General features: G+C 42.7%; 1 protein-coding gene and 2 pseudogenes across 16 annotated transcripts in view; 1 reads left to right on the top strand and 2 right to left on the bottom strand.

The window, feature by feature from the left end:
- RUBCN (rubicon autophagy regulator) overlaps positions 1–25,457 on the top strand; it is a 72,214-nt gene that overhangs the window by 23,495 nt on the left and 23,262 nt on the right. For 3 of the 14 annotated variants that reach the window (XM_080656631.1, XM_080656619.1, XM_080656618.1), the window contains exons 2-11: positions 2,463–2,616; positions 14,103–14,189; positions 16,153–16,312; positions 16,937–17,043; positions 17,929–18,085; positions 18,715–19,248; positions 20,578–20,622; positions 22,642–22,737; positions 23,435–23,550; positions 24,714–24,924. In XM_080656631.1, coding sequence (XP_080512757.1) covers positions 2,578–2,616; positions 14,103–14,189; positions 16,153–16,312; positions 16,937–17,043; positions 17,929–18,085; positions 18,715–19,248; positions 20,578–20,622; positions 22,642–22,737; positions 23,435–23,550; positions 24,714–24,924 — 1,552 coding nt within the window. In that variant the 5' untranslated portion in view covers positions 2,463–2,577. The remainder of the gene's footprint in view (positions 1–2,462; positions 2,617–14,102; positions 14,190–16,152; positions 16,313–16,936; positions 17,044–17,928; positions 18,086–18,714; positions 19,249–20,577; positions 20,623–22,641; positions 22,738–23,434; positions 23,551–24,713; positions 24,925–25,457) is intronic. The other 11 variants (XM_080656621.1, XM_080656626.1, XM_080656623.1 and 8 more) reach the window with 8 other exon arrangements.
- LOC308242632 (pre-mRNA-splicing factor SPF27-like) lies at positions 9,228–9,780 on the bottom strand (annotated as a pseudogene). Its single transcript has one exon. The product of its transcript is annotated as a pre-mRNA-splicing factor SPF27-like (transcript).
- Positions 12,627–13,072, bottom strand: LOC308242409 (large ribosomal subunit protein uL15-like; annotated as a pseudogene). Its single transcript has one exon. The product of its transcript is annotated as a large ribosomal subunit protein uL15-like (transcript).

The following is a 25,457-nucleotide window of genomic DNA, read 5'->3' on the forward strand; positions in this document are numbered from 1 at the left end:
TTATTTATTTTTAAAATATATTTTATTGATTTTTTACAGAGAGGAAGGGAGAGAGAGAGTTAGAAACATCAATGAGAGAGAAACATCGATCAGCTGCCTCTTGCACACTCCCTATTGGGGATGTGCTCCCAACCAAGGTACATGCCCTTGACTGGAATCGAACCTGGGACCCTTCAGTCTGCAGGCCAACGCTCTATCCACTGAGCCAAACCGGTCAGGGCACCCATCTAAGTTTTAAAGATGCTCAAAAAAATGTACAAAAATGTGTAAGAGAGGTTCATTTTGAGTACTGATAGAAAGAATTCCAATTCAGAATCCTCCCATACCTGTAGATATTTAAATAATGTAAATAGTTATGGTAAAAGTTCCTTAAAGAAATTATGACCATTCTCATTATTGTTCTTAAAAAGAGGAAAGAGCCCTAACCGGTTTGACTCAGTGGATAGAGCATCGACTGCGGACTCAAGGGTCCCAGGTTCAATTCCAGTCAAGGGCATGTACCTTGGTTTCGGGCACATACCCAGTAGGGTGTGTGCAGGAGGCAACTGATTGATGTTTCTCTCTCATCGATGGTTCTAACTCTCTATTCCTCTCTCTTCCTCTCTGTAAAAAATCAATTATTTACATATATATATAAGAGAGGAAAGAGTCGTATGCTAAAAAGAAAGGTAAAGTGCCCAGCATAACAGTTGGGGACCTAAAAGAAGGAATTTGATGTCTCATCTCCTTATATTTTTCTTATCCAGTTTGTTTCAGTGCATCTAACTTTTTTCATTTAATTGCAGTTGATTTTGAGTTTTTATGCGTTGGAAACTCTGTTGAGAAAATGCTGGGGATTTAAGAGGAACCTTGAAGGTCATCTGGCATCGATTTTTAAACTTTTCCACTAAAGTGCTTTATTTCTTCTTTTAATATATTTTTATTGATTTCAGAGAGGAAAGGAGAGGGAGAGAGAGATAGAAACATCAGTGATGAGAGAATCATTGATTGGCTGCCTGCACACCCCCTACTGGGGATTGAGCCCACAGCCCTGGCATGTGAGAATAGTTGACTGATTTGGGGGCATGTCCCAAAATGGCTCAGTGCAAACTTAAAACATTTTTATCTCAATTTTTGCTTAAAAAATCACAGGGGAAAAATCATGGGCAGCCTGGCCTGTGTGGCTTAGTGATGGAGCCTAGGAGGTCAGGGTTCCATTCCTGCTGAGGGCACATGACCAGGTTTCGGGCTTAATCCCCAGTAGTGGGTGTGTAGGAGGCAGCTGATGAATGATTCTCTATCATCATTGATGTTTCTCTCTCTCTCCTTTCCTTTCTCTAACCCTTCCTATCTCTGAAATTAATAAAAACTTATTTTTAAAAAATCATGGGCAATTTATGATCTTACCCATAATATTTGTATCTAGATATGTGTACTTAGTGCTGGAAATATCTATATATATAAAAAGCCAGCAACCAGAACCCTGTAATGACCAGAACAACCTGTCGCTATGACGCTTATTGTGGCCAGCAAACCGGCCTGATCTGGGGTGGGGCTGGCTGGCCAACCTCCTGCAGCCCCTTCCCCTGGCAGGCCCTGCCCCCAATCACCCCCCCCACCCTGATTAGGGGCAGGGCCAGCCAGCCAACCTCCTGTGGCCCCTCCCGCTGGCTGGCCCCACCCCCAATCACCCCCCACACACAAAAATCAGGGGCGGGGCTGGCCAGCCAACCACCCACAGCCCCTTCCTCTGGCTGGCCCCACCCCTGATCAGCTCCCACCACCCAGATCAGGGGCAAGGCCAGCGGCTACTGCCCACGGCTCCTCCCCTTGGCTGGCCCCGCCCCCAACCGGTCCCCCACCCTGATTTGGGGCAGGGTTGGCCGGCCCACAGCCCCTCCTCATGGCCAGCCCTGACCTCAATTGGCCCCCCACTCCAATCGGGGGCAGGGCCTGCTGGCCAATCACCTGTGGCCTTTCCCACCCGCTTTGATTGGGCCCCAATCAGGGCCAGGCTGGCTAGACCCCACCTGTGCGCAAATTTGTGCACTGGGTCTCTAGTAGTAATATAAAGTCTTTTTTTTTTTTCCCTGCTTTTTTGTTTGGCACAAGATTTCTGGTTTTGAGCAAATGTCCACATCTCTTTATATATTGTCCATGGTCCAGAAAAGGATCTTGATGGGTCATACTCCCACAATCACAGGTTATCGGCTACTTATGTGAGGATTGAATGATAGTGGGTGAAGATCACCTTGCAAAGCATAATATGCCATGTAAATGTGAGTTGTTTCTTTTTTTAAATCTTAGTGTTCTTTACATCTTCAATCCTCTCAGAATTGGGTCTTATGACCAAGTAAAAAATTAATAGGGGAGAGAATGATAGGATGTGGGACAGAAGGTTTCTTGCCTTAGACTTTCTTTGACATGATCAAAATTAGGTACAGCAAGTTAACTAACCATTGGTATAATTGATGCTCTTGCAGGAGGGAACACTGGCAGTTGTTGGGTAATTTGAAGACTACTGTGGAGGGTTTGGTGTCAGCCAACAGCCCCAACGTTTGGTCCAAGTATGGTGGCCTGGAACGGCTTTGCAGGGACATGCAAAGCATCCTCTATCATGGGCTCATCCATGACAAGGTATGGAGACCTTCTTTTTTGTCAGATTGGGTGAATTAGTTGTTGAAAAGAAACAGTTGCATTAAGTTGTTGGGAGGGAGAAGATGATGGCCACTAGTCTGTGAGCCCTTGAGGGAAGGACTGTACAATATGATGACGAGGAATAGGATAAGGACAATCATTGGGACTTTCCTCTTAGGATTATCATAGGACACATCTGAGAAATATTTATTGAATATTGACATTTTTAGAATGTCCTATGAATGTTATTTGGTAGACAACTGGTTGATACTTATGAGTAGTAGTTGTAGTTTAAAATATAAACTTTTTGATGTTGAGTTTATTTTCCATAATATCCTCAAACATTCTAATAAGGTGTGAGTATTGAAAATGAGTGGAAGCTAATATTTAATGGTTTTTGTTTATCTTTGGCAATTACTTCATTTGCAGTGTTTTAAGTAAGGTTTGGTCTAGATAAAGTTGTCAAGTGAATCATTGGTCTGGTATCCTTCTACTTTTTGAGTATCAAACCTTGTCCTGGCCAGTGTTGCTCAGTTGGTTGGGTGTTCTCCCATGCACCGAAAGGTTGCCTGTTTGATTCCTCGTCAGGGCACATGCCTGTGTTGCAGGCTCTACCCCTAATAGGGGGCATGCAGAAGGCAGCCGAGTGATGTTTTGCTTTCACATAGATGTTTCTCTCTCTCCCTCTCCCTTCCTTTCTCTCTGTAAATCAAATTTTAAAAATCTTTATTTATTTAAAATATTTTTTAAATTTATTGACTTAAGAGAGAGAGAGAGAGAGAGAGAGAGAGAGAAACATTGATGTGTTGTTCCACTTACTAGTATTTATGCATTCATTGGTTGTCTCTTGTATGTGCCCTGACTGGGGATCAAACCTGCAACCTTGACGTATCAGGCCAACGCTCTAACCATTTGAGCTACCCAGCCAGGGCCCAATAAAAAAATATTTATAAAAATAAAAAAATAAAAACCAAACCTCACAAATACGTGCATAATTGTGTATTCCCAAATACACATGCTCTTTCCTATCAGAGCCCAGTATTTTTCCCTGGAACTCTTTCCCCTGAGCCATGGTTAGCTTTTTTTTTTTTTTTTTTTTTAAATCAGAATTTATTCTTAACTAGCAGTCACATTGGAAAAGATCTAATCAGTGAATTGGTGTTAAGGTATTTATAGTTGATAGGATTTACTTTGCTACCCTCCCTTCTAAAAGTCTGGGTATATTATCTCTAACAATATCTTTAAATCAATGTTCCTATTGGATTTTTATTTTTTTATTTTTAAAAATATTTTTATTGATTTCAGAAAGGAAGGGAGAGGGGAGAGAGAGATAGAAACATCAATTATGAGAGGGAATCATTGATCAGCTGCCACCTGCATGCCCCCTACTGGGGATCGAGCCCACAATCCAGACAGGTGCCCTTGACTGGAATTGAACCTGGGACCCTTCAGTATTCAGGCTAGGGCCAAACTAGCTAGGGCCCTATTGGATTTTTAGAATTTAGTGGGAAAGTTGGCTTAGGTTAGATTTTCTTTATTCAAAGTAAGTTCTGAAAATGAAGCCTTCTCTTTTAATTAGATTTAAAGATGGGAAAATTTTTTTATCCTTTAAAGAATTGTTCATAATGGTCTTCATTATTAAAACACCATTCTAGGAATTTGGAGGCAACATTGTATAGCAATCTTGACAAAAGTCTTTAGAATTAGTCAGAACCTGGATTTTACATCCAGACTCATTGCTCTGGTCCTTGGGGGAAAAAATGACATCATAGTTATAATTATAGACTTTTGAGTCAGACTTCTCATATTTTAATCTCAGCTTTACCACTATGTGGTAAGTTATATAACTCCTTGTGCCTCTGTTTCCTCATTTGTAAAATGATGAGATAACACTGGTACCCACCTCATAGGATTGTTGTGAGAATTAAATGAGATAATATATGAAAAGATTTAGAAAAACATGAGAAATTATTAGTCTTAACTATTAGGTAATAAGATATCTTTTGAGCCTTGCTTTTGTCATCTGTAAAAATTAGGATAATGTTATTTATATCATAATATTTGATGGAAAGATTAAATGTAAAAGCATACAAATTTGCCTACTGAAGTTCATGGCACATAGGAGGTAATTAATTAATGTTCCTTTTTTTTAACTTTCAAATTAACTTTCATGTAGTCCTATGGCAAAAATAATTATGAACATTGGAATTTACAAAACAAATAAGTTAACCCACTGCAATCTGCCTTCTTCCCTTAGCACTGATGATCTTGGTACTAAAATTTAAGAATGACATCCATGTTATCAAATTCAATTAACATATTTCTCCTTTGAGTGCTGTCTTATGTTCTTCACTATTGACCACCATCAGACCTTGACTTTTATGGCATTATTATTTTATCATGTCATGGAGCCCTCTGACTTCTGTGACCACTCCTTCTTAGTTGCTTTCTCTGGAATCTCTTCCTCTTCGATTTTAGCTTTTAATGGGGTTCTGTCTTATGTCCTTATCTCTTCTTACTTTGTTCATTTTCCTGAGGCAGTCTTATCCACTTGCATTGTTTAGGCTCAAACATCTCTGCTGAACTCCAGGTCCAAAAGACTAGCTGTCTGCTATATATTATCTGGCTGGCTGTCCTACAGACTAAGCACAGTATGACACAAAACAAACTTACATTTTCCCATGAGATTGCCCTTCCTCCTGGTATTTTTAATACTAATTTGTGACATTGCCAGCTACTCAGTGTTCCAAGTTAGAAACTTGGGAATCATGCCAACATGTTTTACAAAACTCAGTACAAGTTTCCCAGACTGATGACCAAAATAGCTACCAGATTAGTGGCCCTGCCTTCTAGTGATTAAAGTACCTGTGTCTTGGTAGCAAAAGGATTCTATTACTAATTTTACAATGTCATCTAGAGTAATTAGTTAACCATATTACAGGACAATTTTACCATCTGTGCCATTAAGAGAAAATGTGCCATGAAGAAATAGTGAAGTCAATGAGATTCTCAAATGAATGATTCTCTCTCTCTCTCTCTCTCTCTCTCTCTCTCTCTCTCTCTCTCTCTCTCTTTGTCTCTCTCTCTCTAGGCCCTAGTGGGAAGAATAAAAACCAAAGGTTCATTTTAATTTCACCACTGCTCTGTTCTGCCTTGTAAAGACCTAAACATTGAAGTCTGTGTCAAGGACTTGTTTTTCCCTTTCATTTCCTCCCTAAAGACTAAGGCTTTCAAAGGCCTGGCTGCTGCGTCATCAAGAAGCTATTTGCCCTTGGCAGGGGGTGGGGGGTGGGTGGGGGGGTGGGGGGGTAATAATGATTCATGTGGGTCATTTCTTTTGTGCTTTCATAAGGATGTGTTATGGAATGTGTATTACATATTCTTTTAATCAGGGCCTTAGGAAAGCTGTAAATGACCATATTCTTAGAAAATCTCATTTTCCTTGACAGCCTTCATCTAGGCCCATGGTTGGCAAACTGCAGCTCACGAGCCACATGCGGCTCTTTGGCCCCTTGAGTGTGGCTCTTCCACAAAATACCACGGCCTGGGCGAGCCTATTTTGAAGAAGTGGCGTTAGAAGAAGTTTAAATTTAAAAAATTTGGCTCTCTCTAGCCAAAGCCGGTTTGGCTCAGTGGATAGAGCATCGGCCTGCGGACTGAAGGTCCCGGGTTCGATTCCGGTCAAGGGCATGTACCTTGGTTGCGGGCACATCCTCAGTGGGAGGTGTGCAGGAGGCAGCTGATCAATGTTTCTCTCTCATCGATGTTTCTAGCTCTCTGTCCCTCTCCCTTCCTCTCTGTAAAATACCAATAAAATATATTTTTTTAAAAAAATTTGGCTCTCACCAAAACCGGTTTGGCTCAGTGGATAGAGCGTCGGCCTGCGGACTGAAGGGTCCCGGGTTCGATTCCGGTCAAGGGCATGTACCTTGGTTGCGGGCACATCCCCAGTGGGTGGTGTGCAGGAGGCAGCTGATCGATGTTTCTCTCTCATCGATGTTTCTAGCTCTCTATCCCTCTCCCTTCCTCTCTGTAAAATATCAATAAAATATATTTTAAAAAAAAATTTTGGCTCTCAAAAGAAATTTCAATCGTTGTACTGTTGATATTTGGCTCTGTTGACTAATGAGTTTGCCGACCACTGATAGGCTATCTTTTAGTCCTCGCATAGCAATAACAATCACTCTTTAATATTTTGGTAGATTTTATTATTTTTTTCTGTGCATTTATATGCTTTTTAAAATATTAAGATTGTACTGTATATATCACTCCATAACTTGTTTTAAAATATTTAATTATTATTATTTTTTTTAAAGTGTATTTTTATTGATTTCAGAGAGAGGAAGTGAAAGGGAGAGAGAGATAGAAACGTCAATAATGAGAGAGAATCATTGATTGACGCCTCCTGCACACCCACCACTGGGGATCGAACCTGAAACCCCAGGCATGTGCCCTGACCAGGAATTGAACCGTGACTTTCTGGTTCATGGGTCGACTGACACTCAACCATGGAGCCACACCAGCCAGGCAATATTTAATTCTTTAAATGGACAATACATTTATATGGTTAAAAAACCAAAAAGTGTAAAACCATATCCAGTAAAATGTCTCATTTCCTTCTGATCCCATAGGTAACTACTATTTACCAGTTTCCTTCCAGAGAATTTTTATGCTTATAAAAGTAAATATCCTATCTAATAAAAGAGTAATATGCAAATTGACCATCACTACAACACACAACATGGACGCCCCCCACGTGGTCAAAGATGGCTGCCCCCATGTGGACACAAGATGGCCAGCAGGCGAGGGCAGTTGTGGGCAATCAGGCCAGCAGGGGAGGGCAGTTGGGAGGGTACCCAGGCCTGCAAGGGAGGGCTGTTGGGGGGGACCAGGCCTGCAGGGGGAGGGCAGTTAGGGGTGAACGCACTGGCAGAGGAGGGCAGTTGGGGGTGACCAGGCCTGCAGGGGAGGGCAGTTAGGGGTGACCAGGCCAGCAGGGGAGGGCAGTTGGGGGTGACCAGGCCTGCAGGGGAGGGCAGTTGTGGGGGACCAGGCTAGCAGGGGAGAGCAGTTGGGGGGGATCAGGCCAGCAGGGGAGGGCAGTTAAGAGTGAACGTGCTGGCAGAGGAGGGCAGTTGGGGTGACCAGGCCTGCAGGGGAGGGCAGTGGGGGGGACCCAGGCCTTCAAGGGAGGGCAGTTGGGGGGGACTAAGCCTGCAGGGGAAGGCAGTTGGGGGGGGACCAGGCCTGCAGGGGAGGGCAGTTGGGGGGGACCAGGCCTGCAGGGGAGGGCCGTTAGGGGTGATCGGGCCGGCAGGGGAGGGCAATTGGGGGGGACCAGGCCTGCAGGGGAGGGAAGTTGGGGGCAACCAGGCCAGCAGGGGAGGGCAGTTAGGGGCGACCAGGCTGGCAAGGGAGGGCAGTTTGGGGTTACCGGGCCAGTAGGGGAGGGCAGTTAGGGGCAATTGGGCCGGCAGGGGAGCAGTTAGGCGTCGATCAGGCTGGCAGGGGAGTGGTTAGGGTGTGATCAGGCTGGAAGGCAGAAGCAGTTAGGGGCAATCAGCCAGCCAGGCAGGTGAGCGGTTGGGAGTCAGCAGTCCTGGATTGTGAGAGGGATATCTGACTGCCCGTTTAGGCCTGATCCCACTGGGCAGTCGGACATCCCTCGAGGGGTCCCAGATTGGAGAGGGTGCAGGCTGGGCTGAGGGACACCCCCACTTCCCTCCCCACCCCCGCACGAATTTCGTGCACTGGGCCTCTAGTGAATACATAATTTTCTTTGCTACACCTGATTTTTCACATAAATAAAAAGACACTATAACCACTATTCTGTACCTTGCTTTTCTCGCTTGATATATCTTACAATTTATTTAAAATAGTTAGTCCAACTGACATGGCTCAGCGGTTGAGCATAGACCTATGAACCAGGAGGTTATGGTTCGACTCCTGGTGAGGGCACATGCCCAGGTTGCAGGCTCAGTCCCCAGTGGGGGTGTGCAGGAGGCAGCTGATCAATGATTCTCTGTCCTCATTGATGTTTCTCTCTTTCTGAAATCAATAAAAAATATATTAAAAAAAATAAAATCATTGAAGACCTTCATTCTTTTTTACAGCTGTCATTTTGTAATGTTTCATTATATGTGTATACCATAATTTATTTAACCAGTCTTCTGGTAGTGGACATTCAAATTGCTTCCAGTCATTTGCAGTTAATAATAATGCTACAGTGAATAACCTTGTATATAGGTTACTTGGTCCTTTACTATATTCCTAGACATATTTGTTAGGCTAAAGGGCATGTGCTCGCTCTTTCTTTCCCTTCCTTCCTTCCTTCCTTTCTTCCTTCCTTCCTTCCTTCCTTCCTTCCTTCCTTCCTTCCTGTCTTTCTTTCTTTCTTTCTTTCTTTCTTTCTTTCTTTTCTTTTCTTTTCTTTTCTTTTCTTTTCTTTTCTTTTCTTTTCTTTTCTTTTCTTTTCTTTTCTTTTCTTTCCTCACCACCACCAAGTTGAAATTTGTGGTTTTGTTCATGTACAAATAGAATATAATAGTCAATTTTTTTTATGGTTTCTAAACACTTAACCAATGATGATTCCCATAAGATGCTATTATCCTTCATAGTTCAGGTGCCTGATCTGTGAAAGCCCAACTTGCCTTCCTTTCTACCCACCAAATTAATTTGTCTTTCCAGAAGTCTTGTCGGATGTTTTCTTTGTTGGCCTCTCCGTGTTGCTGCTTTATTTGAAAGACTTCATTTTCTAACTGCACTATAGTCCTTTCAATCTCATAATTCTTACTGACCAGGGATACCCAATTTGACTACATTTCTCTTAATTTAGATCCAGCTGTGAGTTGCATGTTCTTTTGCTGCCAGTTTAAATCTTGAATATGTTTACTTAACTTCTGGAGCTCTTTCTGTGCATGTTCAACCATGTGAACTAGATTTTCACTATATATTTCCCAGGCATTGCATCCATGCTGTGACATTAGTTCTGGATTCTCAATTCGAACCGCTTGATGCTCTAACTGGGTCACAGAATTGTTTACATTCTTGCCATGCAGCAACGTCATTTTTCTGACCCGAGGAAGGGGCTGGAAGTTCACGTAGTTTTATACTGAGCAATGCAATCAGTTGACGAACAGCCAGTCTTTCAAATTTATTTCTCATTATGTTTCAAAAGCAGAATAGCACGGGGCCGTCAGGTAGTTCAGGTAGTTCTTTGTAGGTTGATGTCTGTGAGTTTGCTTCTCCACCAGCCCCGCAGTCCTTCCCACACACCAGGCACTTCATAACCTTAGTCAAAATACAGCATTGAAGCCTCTCCAGCCACCAAACCCGTGCCCACCGAGCTTAGATTCACCCGAGTTTTCTCAAGGCTATGTGCTTTTCAGTTTTGATAGTTGTTGCTAAATTACCCTCTAACAAGTTATGTCTGTTTATACCCTGTGAATTTTTTTCTATTTCCCCCCATTTTCCTTAAATTTTTAGTTTTATCCTGTGGGTTTGTAGGAGCTCTATAGTTATTAAGAAAATTACTGGTGAGCATACTGTGAAAAATACAGATGATATATGATAGAATTATATACTTGAAACTTATATAATGTGTTAACCAATGTCACCCCAATAAATTTAATTTAATAAAAAAGAAAATTAGTCCTTTGTCTGTAATATAAGTTATAAATATTTTTTTCCTAGTTTGTCTTTTAACACTCTTTTTAAATCTGCCCCTGAGGATATTTTCTCTGTTGATTTTTTTCTTTTTCTTTTTCTTTTTCTTTTTCTTCTTCTTCTTTGTCTTTTTTTTTTTTTTTTTTAAGAGAGAGTGAAGGGGAGGTAGAAGGGGGGAGAGAGAAAGAAAAAAAAATTATGTGAGACCTCTAACCACTGAACAACCCAGCCAGGGCTATATCATTTTTTTTTCCTCACACATCTGTCTAGACCAGTGGTCGGCAAACTACGGCTCGCGAGCCACATGCAGCTCTTTGGCCCCTTGAGTGTGGCTCTTCCACAAAATACCACAGCCTGGGTGAGTCTATTTTGAAGAAGTGGTGTTAGAAGAAGTTTAAGTTTAAAAAATTTGGCTCTCAAAAGAAATTTCAATCGTTGTACTGTTGATATTTGGCTCTCTTGACTGAGTTTGCCGACCACTGGTCTAGACCATGCATGCAGAAGAGATGAAATGGTTACTCCATCTCAATTGACAATGGTCTAATGTTATTTTATCCCATGCGTATAACTGCTCATACCATTGAAAAGACTATAGCAAATAAATGGGAAGTATGTAATTTTTTTATAACAGGTAAAGCCTTCTTATACTTCATGATCTGAATCATTAGCTGATTGATTTATTAAACAGTGGTAAGACATATCACTCAAACATTTTGTTTTAATTGAAAACCTCTAAAATTGCATTTATTCAATAGTCTTTGGCTATAGGGCCAAAACCAAATCAACATATTTTATTGATTTCAGAGAGGAAGGGAGAGGGAGAGATCGAAACATCAATGATGAGAAAGAATCATTGATCACCTGCCTCCTGCATGTCCCCTACTGGGGATTGAGCCTGCAACCCAGGCATGTGCCCTAACCAGGAATCAAATAGTGACCTCCTGATTCATAGGTCAATGCTTAACCACTGAGCCATGCTGGCCAGGCAGCATAATTTTTAATGTGTATATAATATTACACGCATCAATGTACTGCCCTAATTTTTTAATCAGTACCATACTGATAAATGTTCAAGTTGTTTACATGTTTCATATTTTTTGCTATTATAAAAATACTGAACATTCATTTAAAATTTTATTTACAGAAATTTAAAATTTATGCCTCTATCTCTTCCTTTTTGATATATACTTGTGCTTTTATACATTGAAGATATTTTTAAATCAAAAATCCAATATTCTTCTTTTTTCTCTTGTTGGATGTATAGGGTTTTTTTCCCCTCCTCTTCCTTCTTCTTCTTCTCCTCTTCCTTTTCTTTAAGTCCTCCTCCTCCTCCTCCTCTTCCTCTTCTTCTTCCTTCTTATTTAGCTGGAATTTATTTTGGCCTATAGTTTGTGGAGAATGTCTAAATTTATCTACTTTTTACTAACCAGTTTTTCTTTTCTACTGATTTTCCCCCAAAAGTGGTTTATTAAGTGAACCTAACATTTTTTAATAGTCTTTATTTTTTAGAGAAGTTTTAGGTTCTTAGCCAAATTGAGCAGAAGGTACAGAGATTTCCCATAAACTCCCTGCCTTCTCTCGTGTATAGCCTCTCCCACTCTCAGAATTCCCCACCAGAGTGGCACATCTGTTACAACTGATGAACCTGCATTGATACATCATTATTACCCAAAGTGCACAGTTTACATTAGGGTTCACTCTTGGTCTTAAACAGTCTATGGTTTGGGCAAATTTTTAATGACATGTCACTACCATTATAGTAGCATATAGAGTAGTTTCACTGCCCTAAAAGGCCTCTGTGTTTCACCTATTCACCCTCTCCGTCCTACCCCCACCCCAAACCCTGGTAGCCACTGTCTTTTTACTGTTTCCATAGTGTTTTGCCTTTTCTAGAATGTCATATAGTTGAAATCATAAGGTATGTAGCCTTTTCAGATTGAATTCTTTCATTTAGTAATATGCATTTAAATTTCCTCCATGTCTTTTTGTGGCATGATAGCGCATTTCTTTTTAGTGCTAAATAACACTTCATTGTCTGAATGTACCCCCGTTTATTTTTTTTTTATTTGCCTTTCAACTATTTAATACTTATTTACACACACAGACACTTTACCGACAGGTATCATTCTCACTCTGTAAATGAAAAGTTCAGGTTCAAAGGCCTCTAAGTGTTGGTGCTATCTCTTGCATACTTTCTTCCCCAGGCCTTGATACCCTAACTCCTACAACCTGTTAGGGAGGTCTTTGAAGTAAAAGTAGGGAAGTAGAGATGCCGAAGGACCTACACTCAGTCCAGAAGACAAAAGAACTTGTGGACATTTTAATGAACTTCCCTCCATGTAGCCTCAAGCTACCAGGACACAAGCTCCACCAACACCCTTCATCTTCTCCTCGGCTCTTCTGCTGAAGAACTTGGCCTTCACAATGACAGGCTGCTTTGGGAGCTTTCCCTTCCCCAGAAAGTTGTAGTAGCCGATCGCACCACATCAATGATAGGAGCAACTCCAGTCTTGCTTTTGGCAGCATTTACCCGTGTCTGCTTACTGACCAGGGTCCACAGTTTATCAAGGTTGACAGTTGGGCAGAAGCTCTGGTTCCTCTTTAAGTGGTAATGCCTCATACCAACTTTCCCAAAGTAACCTGGGTGATAATTGTCGAAGGTGATCCTGTGATGATGCAAGCCACCAGCATTACCACGGCCCCCCAGGTGCTTCCTGTGCTTGCCAATGCCGCTGTGGCCGTGGCTCATGTGGCCCCAAAGTTTTTGGGTCTTCCTTTGTCTGGATGGCATGTCCGTGGCCGAGATGCAAGAGTACCACCGTTTATTTATCCATTACTTTCTGAGGGACATTTCTATTGCTTCCAGGTTATGATAATTATGAATAAATCTGCTATAAACATCTGTGTGTAGGTTTTTATGTGGACATAAGTTTTCAGCTCCTTTGGGTAAATAACAAGGAGTGTGATCACTGGACCATATGGTAAGAGTACGTTTAGTTTTGCAAGAAACTACCAAACTGTGTTCCAGAGTGGCTTTAACATTTTGCATTGCTACCAGCAGCGAATAAGGGTTCCTTTTGCTCTAAATCCTTGCCAGCATTTGATGTTGGCATTGACCTGGGTTTTGACATTCTAATAGGTATGTAGTGGTATTGCATTGTTTTAATTTGTATTTTCCTGGTGGCATATGAGGTAGTGTATCTTTTCATGTGTTTACTTGCCATGTGCTTATTTTCTTTGGTGAGATGTCTGTGAAGGTCTGTGGCCCATCTTTAAAATCAAATGATTTTTTTCTTACTGTTGAATGGTGGAGAGATAAGGGTAGAAACAGATTATTTTCATTATATAACTTTCTTTTTTTTTTTTTTTTAAATATATTTTATTGATTTCTTACAGAGAGGAAGGAAGAGGGATAGAGAGTTAGAAACATCGATGAGAGAGAAACATCGATCAGCTGCCTCCTGCACACCCCCCACCGGGGATGTGCCCGCAACCAAGTTACGTGCCCTTGACCGGAATCGAACCTGGGACCTTTCAGTCCACAGGCCGACGCTCCATCCACTGAGCCAAACCGGTTTTGGCTCATTATATAACTTTCGATGTCATATGTATGAATTACTTGTTCAAAAGAACAATTACAATAATTTTAAACAGTTATCCTTTAAAAAGGTGAACATGTGTATGTGTTCCTTTTATTGCTGCTGAGAACTTCTGTAGAGACAAAGGAAGGTTGTGCTTTTATCTCTCTCTTTGAATGTCAACACTAGAACTAGATCTGGTCCAAAAAGGTAGTGATTTGTTTTCCATGTGTGTTCCCACAGCAGGTGTGTTGCCGCCAAACTGATTACTGGCAGTTTGTGAAAGATATCCGCTGGCTGAGTCCCCACTCAGCCCTTCATGTGGAGAAGGTAAGAGATGAAGGTAACCACGAGGCTTCTTTGTTTGATGTTCTGTTTGAGGAGTCTCCTAGGATAGAAGGATGGTGTGTGTCAAGTTTCTTATAACCCAAGAGAGGAAATTATCCCTTCAGGACTGATTTGAAGGGGAGGATTATTTGCTTTAAAAAATAAACTTTGCAAACCCATTGTTCTGGCCACTTTCTCTCATTTGGGAAAGGGGTGTGAAAGTTTTTTTGTTTTCAAAAGATCTGCATATATGGGACCAGAGTGAAGCTTTTCAAAATTCAGGGTATATGGTATATGTTAAGAGGTTCTCTGAAGTGGTTGGGGAAAGTGGGACTGAAATTCTTATAACTGTTTAAGAAGACGAGATACAACAATTAGAAAGAAAGGTGAGGTTTCTGAAGGCCAGTGTCAAATGGAGCCATTCATGTTCCTGTCAGCTTTGGCTACCATCATAGCATTCTACTATTCTATCCTCTCAGCTCATCATAGTACCCCCGATTTCTAGTTAGGGGAACAAAGCCGGAGGAGGTTAGATGACTTTGCCAGAGTTACACGCTAGTTCCAGATCAGTCTCTGCCAAATTTATGTATCTATTGATTTAACTCTTTCTTATGGAAAAATTTTAATATATATAAAATTAAAGAGAATAGTGTAATGAACTCCAAAATATCCAGCACCCATCTTCAATACTTATTGATTCATGGCCAGTCTTATTTCATGTGTATCCCACCCACTGCCAGATTCATTGTTGAAATGATGTTGGGAAAAGTAACTTGTTTTAATTTATTTTTTTAAATGTGTTTTTATTGATTTGAGAGAGGGAGAGAGAGATAAAAACATCAATGAGAGAGAATCACTGATCGGCTGTCTCCCGCACCACCCCCACTGGGGACCGAGTCTGCAACCCTGGCATGTGCCCGACCAGGAATTGAACTGTGGCCTTCTGGTTCATAGGTCAACACTCAACCACTGAGCCATACTGGCTGGGCAGTAACTTGTTTTTAAATGGTAAGGGAACCAAATAACAAGGATAGGTCTTATACTATCCTTTTTTTATGAAGAAGAGGCCAGAGCCCAATGATTTTTTATGGAGATTTTTTGTCCTCACTTTCCCCACCAAACCCCTCTCTAATTTTCTTTTATGAAATATGTTGCTATAGTTATTTACTCTTAGAAGCTGCTTGAAATTGCCATGCGTCCTTTTTTTGCACTGATCCTGGGCTGAGACCTTGCTTTCAGAAACAGGCATGCAGAAGGAGGTTACAAATATAGAATGAATGCTGTGGCTAGAGGCCAAAAGAGGTTTCTCTTTGGAGGCATTTTTCTAGATTCTTTCCCCCAGGTTTTTGTTGCATCCTTTTGTGAAGGCCGTCTGAAATAAAGGACTTTCTGAGAGAAGGAAAAGATCAAGTTTATCCTTCTTCTTAGTACCCCAGAAAAGGTGCTTCTTTGGAGTAAGAACATAGAGACAGATGTAGGAGCTTTCTTTTCTCTAGGAACTGCATATTGGGTTTTAACAGCTCCAGCCGTGGGCAAACTACGGCCCGCGGGCCGGATCCAGCCCGTTCGGCTGTTCTATCTGGCCCGCGGAGCCGAAAGAGCGGAGGGTTCTCTTGCTCTCCCCTCCGCTCCTTTACTTTGAATTTATATTAGTTCACACAAACACTCCATCCATGCTTTTGTTCCGGCTCTCCGGTCCAGTTTTAGAACCCATTGTGGCCTTCGAGTCAAAAAGTTTGCCCACCCCTGGCTTAGCCCCTCTCCAGTGGCCCAATCCAGCAGCAGAGCCATTAATCCCTTCCTTCCCTCTCCTTCCACAGTAACCTGTAGATGCTAGCTGGAGGAAAAAACACCTGTGATTGCCTCCTTTTAACCTGTCTCAATTTAGTTCTCGGGTCTTCAGGCCTCAATCTTGCTGTGTTTTTACCCATATACATGTTTTGACTCATGCCCTTTTGCCTCCTAGTTCATCAACTTGCATGAGAATGGCCAGAGCAGCACTGATGGCGTGAATGAGCGTGTCATTGCAGAGCTGTGGCTGCAGCATAGCCTGCAGTGCCACTGCCTCTCTGCTCAGCTCCGACCTCTGCTTGGGGATAGACAGTATATCAGGAAGTTCTACACAGGTAGGCAGAGGTCACTTAGCCAGGATTGTGGCCTAGATTCCCTCATTGTTTTCCACTTTACCCTTCCTTTAAAGACTCTTACCCAAGGTCTCATATTTTACTTGATGCCATAGAGATTCTAATAAGAAACATGTTGTAGGCAGTCCTCTCTCTCACTTCCTATATAATACACATATGTATTCCTCTACTCCCATATACACAAACCAATAAGAACAACTGCTACTTACTGAGAGTTTCTATGTTCCAATCACTGTTACATACTTTTTATACATATACTTTTTAACAACAGCCCTGAAAGTTGGGTATTAATATCCCTGTTTTCCAATCAGGGAAGTAGAGTTCAAGAAGGTTAGGTAATGTAGCCAAAGCCACCCAGAGCCAGGATTAAAATCTGGGTCGTTCTGAGTTTGAAGCTCTTGCCCTGGCCTCTCTCCTATACTAGACATTACTTAGCCTCTCTTGTGCTTTATTTGTCGCTGGCTCCGCTTCTCTCCACAGTGGCATGATTCTGTTCAAGTCACGTTTGCCTTTTCCCTCGCTCCTTTCCTGACCTTCTCCCAGGGTCATACAGGAAGCTGAAAGACTCCCTATTGGCTCCATCACCAGAAGCTTCTCTCTCCCCAGATACTGCTTTCCTGCTAAGCGATGCCCATGTCACAGCCATGCTGCAGTGCTTAGAAGCAGTGGAACAGAACAACCCCCGCCTCCTCGCCCAGATTGATGCATCTATGGTAAAGGGGGAAAGGAATTACCTTTGTTTATGTTGGCCTCCTAGGCCTCACCAGGATGTAACCCTCTGTAGTCAGATGTTTCTTTACTTAAGTCAGTTGTAAACGTAAAGGCTTTCATTAAAAAAGCAAGCAAACAAACAAACAAACAAACAAAAAACACTTGGAAAAGAAGGGGAGATACTATTAAGCACCTATTGAAGTAGAAAGTCTAAGTTTAGGTCTGTCTTAAGAAGGGAGGCGTCTGTTTTTTGAAACCGGTTTAAAAAAAACTTTAGTTTGAGTAAGCACCTCCTTAAAGGCAGGCTTGATAAAGAGCTGGGAGAAGAGGGATGATTTGAATCAGGAGCAGGATTTATAGCATCAGACCTAATATGGTCTAGTATTATACTGGATCATTTTTGTCTTTGAAGTATAAAGAAAATTTCGTTGCTTGATGTTACTTATTATTAACTCTAGTTCACGTACCCCAACACTAATATCAGTGCCTCAGCTAGAATGGAATCACAGTCCCTACCTCTTTTAGGGAGGTATTCCCTACCTTTCCTAGTTTTAAAATTTTTATTCTTAGTTACCATACTATGTATGTGCCAGGCATGGTACTATGCACAATTCATACATCATCTCATTTAATCATCACAACTCTCTAAGGAGGACACTGAGGGTAGAGTAAATAAGTCACTTGCCCAGAGTTTGGAGCAAATAGCTTATAAGTGATAGGACCTGGATTTGAACCCTGGTCTGACTTCTGACTCCATGTGCATAGCAGTCCAAGCCTGCTGCCAAAGGCCAGCTTCTACCTGTGTTTCTGTAGTGCTTAGTGCCTCTCTGAGGACCTCTATCCTTGACCCTTGACTCTGACACTTTTTTTTTCTTCTTTTTTTTCAGTTTGCCAGGAAGCATGAGAGCCCACTGCTGGTGACAAAGAGCCAGAGCCTGACAGCTCTGCCTGGTTCCACATGTACCCCTCCAACCAGCTCCGGTCAGCATTCCTATTTTGGGTCCTTCTCTAGCCTCCACCAATCTGTACCCAACCACGGCCCAGGTATGGGAGCAGGACAGGGTAGTTATGACATGTATTCCTAGACTGGAAAGAAGAAGACTGTGGGTGCTCATACGCTGGGTCTAGATAGAGCCTTGAGTTGGTGTAGTTTGTCAAACTTAATGTCTTAATAGTGGAGATCTTCAAAAGGTGTATAGCGACTAGCCTAAGATAATTCAGTAGAATCATTAAAGTAACAGAGGAAAGAGAGGTGGTTTTAGAGTCCCCTCTGTTTCTAATCTTCATTGCCAAGAATGCATTTCAATAATAATAGCCAGCGTGTATTGAATGCCTACCATGTGCCATGCTCTGTTATTATCACTTTATAATGTATTATCTCATTTGATCCTCAAAACAGTCCTATGAGGTAAATGTTATTATTGCTCATTTTAGATGAGGAATGCATATTAATAAGCCATGAAGTCACTGTCTCAAGAGCTCATTCTCTTGACTTAGCTGCTTCTAAGTAATTTTTTTACTCACCTTAAATGACTTATCTTTTCTAAGGTGATGCCATGTGATCTGAGCACCTATTAGTGATAGGGAGTTTGATCCTTAGTTGTGGAGAAGCCCTTCATATATACCAAAGGCTTCCAGGTCACCTTTCCCTTCCCTTTCTTTTTATATCCTAGAAAGAAGATCTACTTCCTTTTCTCTCTCTGGCCCTCCCCGGAAACCTCAAGAAAGCAGAGGGCACATTTCCCCAGCAAAGGATCAAACCATCCAGGCCCCTCTGCTTCCAGTCTCTGCATTAACCAGGGATTCCCCTTCAAGTCCAAATGAGATGAGCTCCAGCACTCTGACCAGCCCCTTAGAATCATCCTGGGTCAGCAGCCAGAATGATTCCCCAAGTGATGCCAGTGAAGGGCCCGAGTACTTGGCCATCGGCAACCTGGACTCCCGAGGCCGGACCGCCAGTTGTCAGAGTCACAGCAGCAATGCTGAGAGCAGCAGCTCCAATTTGTTCTCCTCCAGCAGTTCCCAGAAGCCAGCTTCTGCTGCTTCTTCCCTAGTGGACCAAGAGGGAGGTGGGCAGAGCCAGCTGTCCAGTGTCCTTCGCAGGTCCAGCTTCTCAGAGGGACAGGCACTCACTATCACCAGTGGAACAAAGAAGAGCCATACTCGTTCCCATTCGGATACCAACATTGTCTCCAGAGGAGCCCCAGGTAATGTTAATCACCAGCCCCTAGTTAGGAAGGTGGTTTCCTGAATTTTTCTTAGGGCGGAAGGATCTTCAAATAGCAGAAAGAGAAGTTATGCTTCTAACAAAAGAGAGAAGTTTGTAATCTAATAGGGTTACCCAAGGAATCTCTCTCAGAATATTTATGTTTGTTCCTTTGTACATTGCTAAATAGGAAATGCTTTCCTGGATTCTTTCACTAGTTCTTTAGCATCAGAGCATACATAGTGTACTCATCACAGTTTGAGTTTTAAATGTATCTTTCAGACAGAGGGGAAGTACTAATAAGTTTTAAAAACAATCCCATTAAATTCCTCCCCTTCCTGTGATTCCCGAGTAATTTGGTCAGCACGTATTACCAATAGGAGAGAGGCCAAGTGATACTAGGGTTTCCTTATTGAAACTAGGGATGTAGTGGGTTTGGGGTGATGTGACCTAGTAAACAAGTAGGCGGGGCAGACTGTGCATCCCTAATTCCGGTTGAAAGGCAGTCCGGTAAGGAGGCCCTGGCCACTGAGACCTCCCTCACACAAACACCAGCTGCTAGCAGCAGAGAGTGCTGTAGGCACAGGGAAGGTGGGTCTCATTGCTTTTGCCATCTTCTACCATCATCTTTCCAGGGTTGACGGTGTCCGGCAGGCTTTGGTTGGGTTTCATTTGTAAGAGGATTTCCATTGTGCTTAAAGCCGGTTCTGAGTGGGAAAGCCCCAGAAATAAAATATAAAAAAATCAAGGACAAAAAGGAAGGATTTCCTTTAGCAACTAGAGCTGCCATTGATTTCTCTTTGTAATTTCTAAAAAGGTCAGAGCTAAGGCCCTCATCTGAAGCTTCTGAATAGCAAACTTGTGTCCCTATTTTCCTGTCAAAAATATGGTTTGTCTTATTGGAACTCTTTAGAAAATAAATAAACTCCCAAGTCAAAGCCTGTCTTTGCACAAGCTGTTTTAGATGTGAAGAGTGCTTGGGTTAAAGTCTCAATTCACACCTCCTGCTGTGGGCCTGGCATCCACTGCACGCCAGGCAACTGGTCTTTGAGCATGTAATACTTCCCTGTCCTCGTTCTTGAATCCACTTGGATTCCAGAAACCACGGTAACCTGCACTGGAAAGGGAGCCAGAGAAAACCTAAGCAGAAGGGTCTGAGGGAGTGTGGGTCACGTGCAGCTTCTTGTACAAGTCATCCCTCCTTCAGCACAAGGGTTCCCTCTCGGGAGTTAAATCCCCACCTGGCTAGATAAAAGGACACTCTTTTTCTCACTTTCTCTATTCTCATTTCCTCGACCTGGACTCCCTGCACCTGTCTGTCTACGTACAGGAGGCCCCAGGAATATCACCATTATAGTTGAAGATCCCATTGCAGGTTTGGGAGCCAGTCCTCCTCCTTTCTGTGTACCACCTCCTCCTGCTGCTGCTCCTCTGCAACCAATGTGCTTGGTTCAGAACCTCCTTTTCCATTCTGGTGTCAGATCAAGTCTGGCTAGTCTGGTCCTGCTGTGATGCTTGGACCTGGGTGTAAAACGACACCAATATTTTGCATAACGTGTTTTCGACCCACGACTTCCAAATACTGCATTCAGTCTCCCAGCTGCTCTGGGAGGCAGAGTCAAGACCTGTCAATCCTGTTTGTCCAAAGATGAAACTGAAGCTGCTATATTTATTGTCTAAGGCATCATGATGAAACTGGCAGAATTTTTCTTATAGCGGAGTACTTAGAACGGATTTCTTTATTTTCCTTGAATTAACACCAGAATGGGTTTTCTTCCCTTTCTGTGGTCTTGGATGTGGATGCATGCTTTTGGCCTCTCCTGTTTCCTTTTTCCTGTCACCCGTCTTCCTTCCTTTATCAGGTTCTCCCCACCCCTCATTCCAACCATTGCATAGGATTTTTCTAGTGACTTAGTCTGTTTCTTTGGTTGTCACAGTATGTTCAAACTGAACATTGTACCATAATGCATGGAGATATTAACACTGGAGTGTGTCAGCAAAGCAGAGTGCTGAGGGAGGACTGAAAACCATGTTCTCCTGGTAATGGGTAAAGCCACTGGGTATGTTAGCTTGGAAAAGATAAGGTTAAAGAGGAATAAGTCTGTGAGACCATTGTTTAAAGGAGCATTGTTCTTAAGGAGATGAGAAATTGTAAGAGGACATTTCAAGTGACAGATTTCATTTCAGTTGAATGGGCTAGCATCAGGAGGTAGAAAGCTCAGTAAGCCAGCTGGATGGCCTTTACATATTGTAAGGAAATAGGGTGCTGGTGTTGGAGTTTATGTTGTCCACTGAGTTTGAGGACCTCAAAGGTCCTTTCCAAGTCATGGTTTGTTAACAAGGCATCGTGGTCCCTGCTGGTTTTTGCTTTAGTTCCGTAGTGAGGAGCAGAGCCCACTGCCAGGACCACTGTGCAGCCCAGGAGAACACAACGTTATCTCTCACCACGTAGTAGCATGTTTTGTGAGAGGAGCAGCTGACCAGTTGGCACCGTCTGTCAGGGAAATGGGTTGGATGCAGCTCAGTCATTCATCCTCCCTGAGCATACAGCTCATTTCTCAGGCACCCACCTGCTTTCCTGCCTGCTCTTCCTTCTGTGACACTGGAATTTTGTTTCCCTTTGGAGAATATCAGTTTTCTCATTTCCTGCAAGCCCTGCCTGCTGCTATTTCTCCACTCCCAACTCTCACGGTTCCTTGAAAACTTCTATCCATGTACTTCATACTTTGCCAGCTTTCTCTTAAAACCTCCCTCTTCCTTCTTCAGTAAGGCTGGGCCTCCAACCCTTTGGTTGCAGGCATCATCCTTGCTTTCTCTAGCATTGTCTTGGTGCTTGTGTTAAGGACATTGCTGGATTTCATTTGGCTGTTCTGCCCATTCAGAAATGGGTTAAATTTGTAAGTATGACACATTTACATTTCAGGTTGAAGAGAAGCCATATTCTCGTATTTCCCTAGTGAATTTAACCCTTCTGATACTGTTTTAAACCTCGTGTCAAGGTATCAGTAAAGTTTCATTGCACTTATCTTTGTTTTACCATGTGAAGACAGTTTTATAAATTGGTTTGTCAAGAGGGTAGAAGATGGCTGATAATTATGGAACATTTGGTAAGAAGATGGAAGAACAGAGGACTAAATTCATAAATCCACTTTATTTGACTTATTTTTCCCCTTTGTGTTTCATTCTGGGTCCTGTTTTTTCTCTTTTCCCCTTGAAATATACTGATTTCCCATGTGTTCCTGCATTCTTGGACTGTTCCCTGTTGGTGTGCCACCTCTCTCCTGTTTGGGAGGGCATCGGGAATGGGGGCAGTTAAACGTTGAAAAGCCAGAGTTGGAAATGTAACTGTTGCTCATGTGTGTGTGTTTTTACTCCTGGTGGCCACTGACACTAGAGTCCTGCAATGATAAGTCGAAGTTGAGAGGCCCCTTGCCCTACTCTGGCCAGAGCAGTGAAGTCAGCACACCCAGCTCTCTGTACATGGAGTATGGTGAGTACTAGGAAGGCAGGGCTGCAGTTGTGTCTTTGCTCTCCCCTTGTGCCTGCTAAACTCTGAGCTGTGTGGCTGTCTCAGCTCTGTGGAGGGTACTCACCATACAGCATCTCTCTCCCTTCCATCAGTTTCCACCCCTGTGCTAGAAATCACACTGCCCCTCCATTTCTCTGCTCCGCTCTGACTTAGCAGTCCCACCCGCTCTTGTGCTATGGGTGTTATCACTAGGAATGTCTGTTGAGCCAGATGGAATGGCACTCTGAGTGGGTGAGAGGGACCTTGAGAAGAGGCCTTTGAGTGCCTGGGCTTAATTACCAGAAGATAAGCTCCCCATGGAAATCAGCCATAAGAAGAAGCCAGTTGTTTCCTTGTCTGATTCTCAGCACAGGTTTTTGTTTTCTTTTTTGTGTGGGGTAGGAGAGCGAGTATGTCATCTTAAATTTAGGTAGTGAAAGAATTTTCTCCAGGCACTTTCCATTCCATCATTCTTTACCCAGGAGGCTTTGTGCTGTCGGACTTGACATTCAGAGGAATTCCTTTAGGAGGTAGATATCTTTTTTCCAACCTGTTACCTGGGAAAACTCGAGACCATCATTAATGGTAAAAACATCAGACTTCTTGAAGAAGCGTGATTGTCAAACAGATTTGCTTTTCAAAGCAGAGCTTTTCATATTCACATTCCATTTGCCCACAGAGGGTGGACAGTACCTATGCTCAGGTGAAGGCATGTTCCGAAGACCATCAGAAGGACAGTCCCTTATCAGCTACCTGTCCGAGCAAGACTTTGGCAGCTGTGCAGACCTGGAAAAGGTGAGGAATCTAAAGAATCTAAGAGCTCATGAGTCAGGAGATCTGAGGGGCTGCGGTGCTATTTGTTCTATTTTTTTTTTTTTTAATGTTAATCCTCACCTGAGGATATTTTTTCATTGATTTTTAGAGAGGGGAGAGATGGGGGAGAGACAGAGAGAGAGAAGCATCGATGTGAGAGAGACACATTGATTAGTTGACTAGGGCTGGGGATCGAGCCTGAAACTCAGGTATGTGCCCTTGACTGGAATCGAACCTGGGACTCTTCATTCTGAGGGCCGATGCCCTATCCACTGAGCCAAACTGGCTAGGACGCTATTTGTTCGAAAGAGGTCTTGGGGCACACTGCAGTAACATGAGTATAGAGTCAGACTATAGAAAAGGTAAGTTCACAATAAAGATAAGCTCAACAAATTCTCCCTCTGGAGAACTCTTCAGGGAGTTGTGCTCTTCATCAAGTCCAGAAATATTACTGATTTTGTCTTAGAAGCTGCTTGGGACAGAGAAGCATTGAATTTTAGCCAACTGATTGTTATTTCCTTGACCCTGGAACCTGAGGGAAAAACTCTTTCCAGAACCAACTTCTATATTTTGTTCTAAAGCTCAGCTATCCTATATAATAAAGAGCTAATATGCTAATTAGACCGAATGGTGGAACAACCTTCGGGACGACCTTCCTGAACTACCAATGGCCAGGGCTGTGGGGCGACGAGGCAGCCAGGGCCTCCAGGCAGCCGGGGCTGCGAGGGCCAAGCCCCTTGCACGAATTTCGTGCATTGGGCCTCCAGTGTAATAAGTAATGTTCCTGTAGAATTTTATAGCTTACAAATTGTAGCACTTTATCTTGAGACATCACATTTAACTTAATACTTTGTGTACCGCTGTATGGCTTTAGGAAAGAAAATGTAGGACTCTTCTCTGTCATATTTTTATGTGGAAAATAGGACAGGAAGGCCAGGCATGAACAGGTATGAGAGCAAAGAGAATGTAGGACGGGTTTTCTGGTCATCAGCTTTCCTTAGAGTAGAACCATACACTTCCCCTGTCTGTTTTGAAGAACAGTAGCGTGTGCTGTGGAAGCTTTATTTCCGACAGTATAGTCAGTGAGGCGTTCAATACTTCTAACCCCTTGCTGAACAACTTCTTTGGTGCCCTGCTTCCCCCAGGAGAACGCCCACTTCAGTATCTCAGAGTCCTTGATTGCTGCCATTGAATTAATGAAGTGCAACATGATGAGCCAGTGTCTGGAAGAGGAGGAAGAGGAGGGGGAAGACAGCGATAGAGAGATCCAGGAACTGAAGCAGAAGATCCGCCTTCGCCGCCAGCAGATCCGCACCAAGAACCTGCTCCCTGGATACCAGGAGACCGAGCATGGAAGTGAGTGATGCTCGGAATACCTCTCTTCCTGCCTCAGGAGAACTGGTGCCTCCTGGGTTTTCTTTTCTGTCTTAACTTGAGATGTTATCACTAAGCCAAGGGTTCTCTGCTGTCAGAAAAGATTTTCTATGTTTTATTTTTTTCTACCAGACCAGAATCCGAGAATTCACCCATTTCCTGCCTCAGAAATATCTTCCAAAAATAGGTTTCTGATATGAGGAGAACTAAGACCAGTGGCCCCAGATTCCCTTCCAGATAATAGTACCTACTATTTACATGAAACTTGATAAATTTCATGAATGAAATGGGGATCGGCCAGCAAGCAGAACTAGTTTCCACTTCCCCAGCATCTCTCCCAGGGTTGTGTGTACTTCTCTGCTGAAGTCAGACCAGGTCCCTTTTGTTGTGGCCCCGAAGAAGTAGGAGATGTTGTGGTTTTTTTTTTTTTTTAATATATTTTATTGATTTTTTACAGAGAGGAAGGGAGAGGGAGAGAGAGAAACATCGATGAGAGAGAAACATCGATCAGCTGC

This window comes from Plecotus auritus (assembly GCF_963455305.1).
Source record: "Plecotus auritus genome assembly, chromosome: 2".
Taxonomy (NCBI): domain Eukaryota; kingdom Metazoa; phylum Chordata; class Mammalia; order Chiroptera; family Vespertilionidae; genus Plecotus; species Plecotus auritus.